The sequence below is a fragment of the Protobothrops mucrosquamatus genome, unplaced genomic scaffold (genome assembly GCF_001527695.2).
Source record: "Protobothrops mucrosquamatus isolate PMUCROS unplaced genomic scaffold, P.Mucros_1.0 scaffold_224, whole genome shotgun sequence".
Classification (NCBI taxonomy): domain Eukaryota; kingdom Metazoa; phylum Chordata; class Lepidosauria; order Squamata; family Viperidae; genus Protobothrops; species Protobothrops mucrosquamatus.
Window position 1 is genome coordinate 712,574 of NW_015386300.1, and position 7,042 is coordinate 719,615.

The following is a 7,042-nucleotide window of genomic DNA, read 5'->3' on the forward strand; positions in this document are numbered from 1 at the left end:
CCCCCGCCGCTGACTCGAGTATAAGCCGAGGGGGGCATTTTTCAGCCCCAAAAATGGGCTGAAAAACTCGGCTTATACTCGAGTATATACGGTACTCACTTCCTCAGAAATGGACTTGATGTGGTCACCAAAAATAAAGCTTATGTCCAAGTTATTGTGCAGAATAACAGAACAATAGAGTTAGAAGGGACATTGGAGGTCTTCTAGTCCAACCGTCTGCTCAGCCAGGAGATCCTATAACATTTCAGACAAATGGTTGTCCAATCTCTTCTTTAAAACCTCCGGTGTTGGAGCACCCACAATTTCTAGAGGCAAATCATTCCACTAATTAATTGTTCTGACTGTCAGAAAAATTGTCCTTAATTCTAGGTTGGATCTCTCCTTGTTTAGTTTCCATCCATTGTTTCTTGTCCTGCATTCAGGTGCTTTGGAAAAAAGGTTGACTCCTTCTTTATGGCACCCTGAGATATTGGAACACTGTTGTCATGTCACTCCTAGTCCTTCCTTTTGTTAAACTAGACATACCCAATTCCTGCAATTGTTTAGCCTCCAGTCCCCTAATCATCTTTGTTGCTCTTTTCTGCACTCTTTTTAGATTCTCAACATCTTTTTTATATTGTGGCAATCAAAACTGAATGCAATATTCCAAGTGTGCAATAATTCCAAGGCATTATAAAGTGGTACTAACACTTCAAAAAGATTTAATCTTAAAGTCATGGTATTTGTAGATCAAATTTTCATGTCTGCTATGGTGACCAAGAACTTGCCCAAATTTTTAGGTCTACACATGCAGCAGATTATTCTTCTGTTGAATTTAATCTTTTGAGGAGTTGATAATCTAAACTAGAGAGTTACATACAATTTTTTAAATCATGAACAGACCATACTCCAATTAGCCAGAAACTGGAGAGACAAATCTCAAAAGCATTGTGCACTATCAATTAAAGTTATTCTTCCTTGATATTTGGTAGATACCCACACTATTTTGGGGGAAGTTTTTATCTTAACTTATAGTGAATGTAAAATCATTCAAACAATGTGACTTTGATTTTTTAATTTTTTGTTTATTGTTTCTGTATTAAAAATTCTTACCAGAAATTCTATGGCTATCGACTGAAAATCGGGCTTGTCAGATGCTATATTTTTCTTGTCCTGCTCTATGGAGTAGAGAGTTGGTCTCTGACAGAAGGCCACCTGAAGAGACTAGAAGCATTTGAAATGTGGATTTACAGGCGGCTGTTACGTATAAGTTGGGTTGAGAAGATCAGAAATGAGGAGGTGATAAGCCGCCTGGGAAAGCCAAGGGAAAGCATCAAAATAATTAAAAAATGAAATTTAGAATATTTTGGACATGTGATGCAACACCCAGACAAATACAGCATACTCCATTTAATCCTCCAGGGAAAGATTGAAGGCAAACAAGGTCCAGGCAGGAGAAGAACATCGTAGCTTCAAAATCTAAGGGACTGGTTTGGACAAAACTCAGCAGCACTTTTTCGTGCAGCTGCTGATAAAAACAGGATCGCCAACATGATCGCCAATGTCCGATAGCAGATATGGCCCAACAAGAAGAAGAAGAAGATCAGTTAAAGGGTTTTCTAATCAGGAGTGTTGTTGAATATATCTGCATCCCAGATTCATAGCAATTTCTTGGAGATCACAGAATTAACTGAGTTATCTAATACAGGCCTTAGTCCCATTAGGAAGAATGGAGTTGAATCAATCTGAGAGACCCAATGTATGTACACACACCCCATACAATGCCATGGTATTGGAGCAAAGGTCTTATGTCTATAGTGTAGAATTTTCTGTAAAGAACCAGGCTGGACCCAAGATAATCTTCACTAAATGTCAGTCTTAACTCCTGACCTTCATGCATTTAAACATCAGACCTTGTAGTTTAAACATTGTGACTCTAATCTGAGTCACATTCTTATCAGCCCCTCGTTTTCATGCATTCATCTAATCAACAAACTGAATTTATATCCGAATCTGTTGAAAACCTTGGAGCCATATCATCTTAAGAAAGCTTCATATGCAATTTCTCATGATAGCATTAGAATCTCAATCCAGTCTTCCATTGTATCCCTTTTCTTTTTCTCACTGAACCACTGGGCATTAATAAAACAAAGCTAAAACAAAAAACGTGTTCAAGCACTCTTGAGCCAAGTAAGCCACACTCAGGAAAACATTTTGGAGTTGGGAGAATCCCCATCTATCAGAAGATAGAACAGCCATCTCAGCAAAAGGGAGGAATTGTGTAAAGGGAATTCAACTGGACAAAGTTGTAGCATTCTAAAAAATAAAACCAATCTGCACTGTGGGCTTTCTTCTTATACTCTGTTTTTAAAAGTCTTAGGTTGTTCTATCAAGACATTAGAATTGTGATGCATAATCAGCTTTCTTGTTTTCCTGCTGCTACTAGTAACTTCTTAATTTGCTTTTTTGTTACAGTCTTTCAGCAAAAGGTGACTAGGACTCATGCTGGTAATGAGAAGCTGTTGAACGCTGTCAGGAAACCAGGTACAGAATTAAATACTTTTGTCAATTTTGCTGTTTTTTAAAGTAATATAAATACAGTGTAATGGCAATACAGGATTCATTTCTCTTATTGTGTATAATCAGCCTGGCATGTTCAGCCATATTAGAACTGCAATTTGCCAGGATTCATAGCCAATATGATGAATGTACATTCTGGATGAGAACTGTGGGAATTTGCAGTCCCGGCACATCTGGAGAGAACCAGGTTGGATAAGGTGGGAATATAGCATGCAACAACTAACAGCACAACTATCTGTTATTTATTGGTTTCATCAATGCAAACTATTACACAGTCCTGGGATATAAATATGGAGAAGGCAGGCAGGATAGCCACTTTGAGGTCTGCAGACACAGAAGACCACAGACATTCCTTCCATCTTAAAAAAACCCAAAATAAGTAATCAGCTGTTGCATTTGCTTAGACTGAATATGGAAGGACTAGCAGACACAAGGCAAGTAGGGTTTATATGCTGGGAGTCAGGTGGCATATAAATTATTATTATGGTCACACAGTCAATCAGATGTTTAGACTAGATTTGACATTTTTGTCTACCTACCAAGCATCTGGGATAGGCAGATCTTATTAGATAATATTAACAGTATCATCACAGGATGTAAGCTGTCATCATCATCATCATCATCTAGGGGATGACAATTTCAGTGCATACCAATCAAAGTGATTGCTAGATGGAAACAACAAGACCCAGAAAACCTTCTTTGCTGGCATTTAGTACATGTCCAGATGACTTGAAAGTAAAATGTAGTGATTTTCTCACTGTAAACTTTCAATTTCTTACTGGCTCCTAGCCTAATATTGGAAAAAGGTAGGCTATAGATTACCCCAAATTCTTAAAATCACCTCCACCTTCTAAAATTTTCCTGTCCTGGCAGAGAGGATACATACATAATTTATTATACTTCTTTACAGTTTTATAAGTGGGTGTAATTGCTTGGGGAAATTCCTGGGGTTGGAACCATTCAGGAATTGATAGTTCCATATATATAGTAAATCCAATAATTTATATTCTGCAGGGTTTGCTATAGAATCCTTCTGGTTAAAAGGGAAGTTAATTTTAACCATTTTGTTCTTTTATACATTAATACATTATATTAAATATTAATATAATAGTATCTGCTAAAAATTATCTTCTAATATATCTATTATATTTCCCTGGGTAACCCACCACTAATAATTTTGAAATGTGGCACTTTTAGGAGGCATATAGACATTTAGGTTATTAGGATAGGCTCATTTATTATTATGAATATCATTATCTGCAGGGGCGAGAGTAGTCCATTTTTTTAGATGTCTTCAGATCCTACTTTCTGTCAACAAAATAGCGTAAAAGAACATTCCATAGGATGTGGTTTCCATGTTGTAATAACCCTTGATCTAAATTCTGCTAAATAAATTACATCCATCTGACTTTCTGGGATCCTAGTTTCTTGTAGACACACTATGTCATGCAATTTAATAAGTTTAAGAAATTTGTATCAACAATTTGAATATTCCAGCATGTTATATTTGAAACCATGATGGATAAACCATTTGAAATTGCACAGCTTAATTGTGATTTGATTGTAGAATCAAGAAGACACTTTGTGTTTACAACTTAAGCACTATAGTGTCAACTTGATTTGATTATGGGAAACTTATTTCTCACTTGTTCTTTTACTGCCAATAACTTCATGTTTTGAACTGGATTTCACTACTGGAGCACAGAGTAATTTCATCAGAGATCATTAGACTAATGGCAATGGTTTGTTTATTAAACAACAGAAGATACCTCTGAGTCTCCTACTAACTGAGTGATAATGCAGTTAGATCTTAAAAAACTAAGTGCAAGTGGGTCATAGGCCTTTATCTGTAAGAGAAGAGTCTGTATCTTGAAAAGTGGGGCTATATAAATTTTCATACAGAGACATTTAATTCATGGATCGTTGCCCTTTAGATAACTATACCCAGTTAATTAACTTTAGGAGCTATCCTTAAAAAGACAATTTTTTCCTCTTCCCTCCAAGGAGTAGGGTCAATATCATGTACTGTAAAGCATCATATAGAGATGCATAACTTAATGTAGCATCTTTCTGTGCTTAAGGAAAGGTGGATTGTATATATCATTCTGCTATACAGTATTCTATGCATCTCTTCCTTCAGTACCACTGACCATTAGGACTTGAATATCCCTTAAACCTCATGCCCAGTATCTAGTCATGTAAAGCACAATGGTCCATGAGACATAGTAATATATATTTTGATGAGTCCCAATAAGGATAAAAATGGTTATTATTGCCTCCTGGTAGTTAGTATTCCTTTTCCTTTCCATTAGCAAGTGGAGTAAATATTGTCCACTTTCCCTACATGGATGAAGTAACAGGGTTTTTTTAAGAAAAAAGGTTGCTGTCAAGTCAGTGTTGGCTCCTGGTAACTGCCTGCACAGGTTCCTGCAGATTTCTTAGCAAAGTTTGGAAATAGTTTTATATTGGCTCCTTCCTAGGGCTGAGAGTGATTGGCTCAGCATAACACAGCTGGCTTTGTACCTGACTATGGGTCTAACACTCTTCTGAAAGAGCATTAAACAATGTACAAAAATAGCCCAGTTGTCAGCATACAGGAAAGGCATGAATGAAATGGGAGGAAACTATCCAGAAAGAGCCAGCCTTATCCCCGATCACTCTCACAATGGCAGGGCAGTGTGCTTAAGCATCCAGAGGTAGCCTGTCTAGTATGCAAAATTGTATAAAAGTGCACAAAATGGCACTTCCACTTTTCACAATTATAATAAAACCCATAAAGGCCAGCAGAACCCTTCATTGGCACTTGATATCCAGAGCATCCAGAGATAGCCCATATTATGTAAAAGTGTACAAAATGGCACTTACACTCTTCACAATTATAATAAAACCCATAAAAACCAGCAGAACTCCTCAGTGACAGAACCAATAATGCACAAGTTGCAAAATGCAGCCCACTTTTCCAATTTAAGTTGATGCTTTGGGCGGCATTGACCCAGAATTTTTTGAAGAATGCACAAGTCCTGTATTTAAAGTATAGGTGTAGCCTAGCATTTATTCAAAAGAGTCCTAACTGAGTGTACACAAGAAGCCAATGTTTTATCTGGCAAGTCTTAGCCACATCATCAGTAAAATGTACTAGATCATATCCATAGCCAAAATTGTGTCAGAAGAAGAGGAAAACATTTCTCTCAAATTACAACTAAAGACAATTTTAAGCTGTCTCAGCAATGGCCTATGGATGCAGCAATAATACTTTATGCGTAAAATGGAAGGATACTTTGATTCCCACAATGGACGAATGCCTGCAAAAGTTGATGGAGTTCATAGAGATTACTAAATTGACTGTTTTGATTAAAGAAAAGAATACAATTAATTTTGTTTCTACTTGGAAACCACTTTTAGATTTTGGGCTTGAGGTGGAAAAAAATGAAACTTTGATTTTGGGCTTTGCTGACTAGATAGGTTTGTTGTTATAGAAATGGCTAGTATATATTATTATGTAAAGTTAAAAAATTGAGATTGTATGTTTTTACCTTATTCTGCTGCACCAAAAGGAATTGGAAGTCAATGCTTTTCTTTGTTTTTCCCCTTTATCCTACAGTTTTTCCTGTTCCCCTTTTCCTTTCCTGTTTTCCCATTATTTTCATTTTTCTTTGTATCTCTGTATTTTACATTTTGGTAAACTAATGAAATAGTTAAATCACTAGCAATGGCCTGTGGATGAAGACATAGCATAAAAATGGTTACCAGGGCATGTCTTGACCAGAAAACAGGAGGGTAATCAGAGTAGGCACCCCAATGGTATCAGTAAAATCAGTCCTGTCCCCTTTAATGTTCCTCACAGTTATCTAACCAGTCCTCCGGTTAGATAACCAGTCCTCCGGGAGAAGGGCGGGGTATAAATTTAATAAAACTAAACTAAAACTAAAACTAAACTACCTCAGCCACAGAAGAACCTCCAAACTGGATCTTTAAAAGCAGGCAGGCTTGTATAGGAAGCAACTGCTCTTTAGTTAGTGTGAACTTAAGCCATTCAGAGCTCTGACAACATATTGGTTTATTCTCCTACACCATTTGCTATGACTCATTTTTGCAACATGCAGACTTACAGACAATTTTTTATCTTCTCTAAATAGTTGAATATAATTTGCTTAGAAAAGAAAAAGAACACAGGATTATCTTTGGAAATGTGTGACAGAGATATTATTTGATTTCTGCAGGACACTATCTTGATAGTTCTGCATTTTCTGTTTTTATTTTCTGAACCAAGCTGCCCACCCTTAATGTAATGTGTCAGTACTTCCTGACTTGTGTTTCATAATTAGCTAATGGCATTGTGCTATCTCTTTACAGGAACTCCAATGACAACTAAATTTAATGAGAGTGAATTAATCAAAGAAATGGCCATGAAACTGAATGGTAGATATAAAGTTCTCTCTCTCTCTCTCTCTCTCTCTCTCTCTCTCTCTCTCTCTCTCTCTCT

At 36.7% G+C, this 7,042-nt stretch overlaps 1 protein-coding gene across 1 annotated transcript in view; it reads left to right on the forward strand.

Moving 5' to 3' along the window:
* The window catches only part of BANK1 (B cell scaffold protein with ankyrin repeats 1), a 117,818-nt gene that overhangs the window by 108,410 nt on the left and 2,366 nt on the right, over positions 1-7,042 (forward strand). The window contains exons 11-12 of the mRNA XM_029286691.1: positions 2,455-2,523; positions 6,913-6,978. Of these exons, the coding sequence (XP_029142524.1) occupies positions 2,455-2,523; positions 6,913-6,978 (135 nt within the window). The remainder of the gene's footprint in view (positions 1-2,454; positions 2,524-6,912; positions 6,979-7,042) is intronic.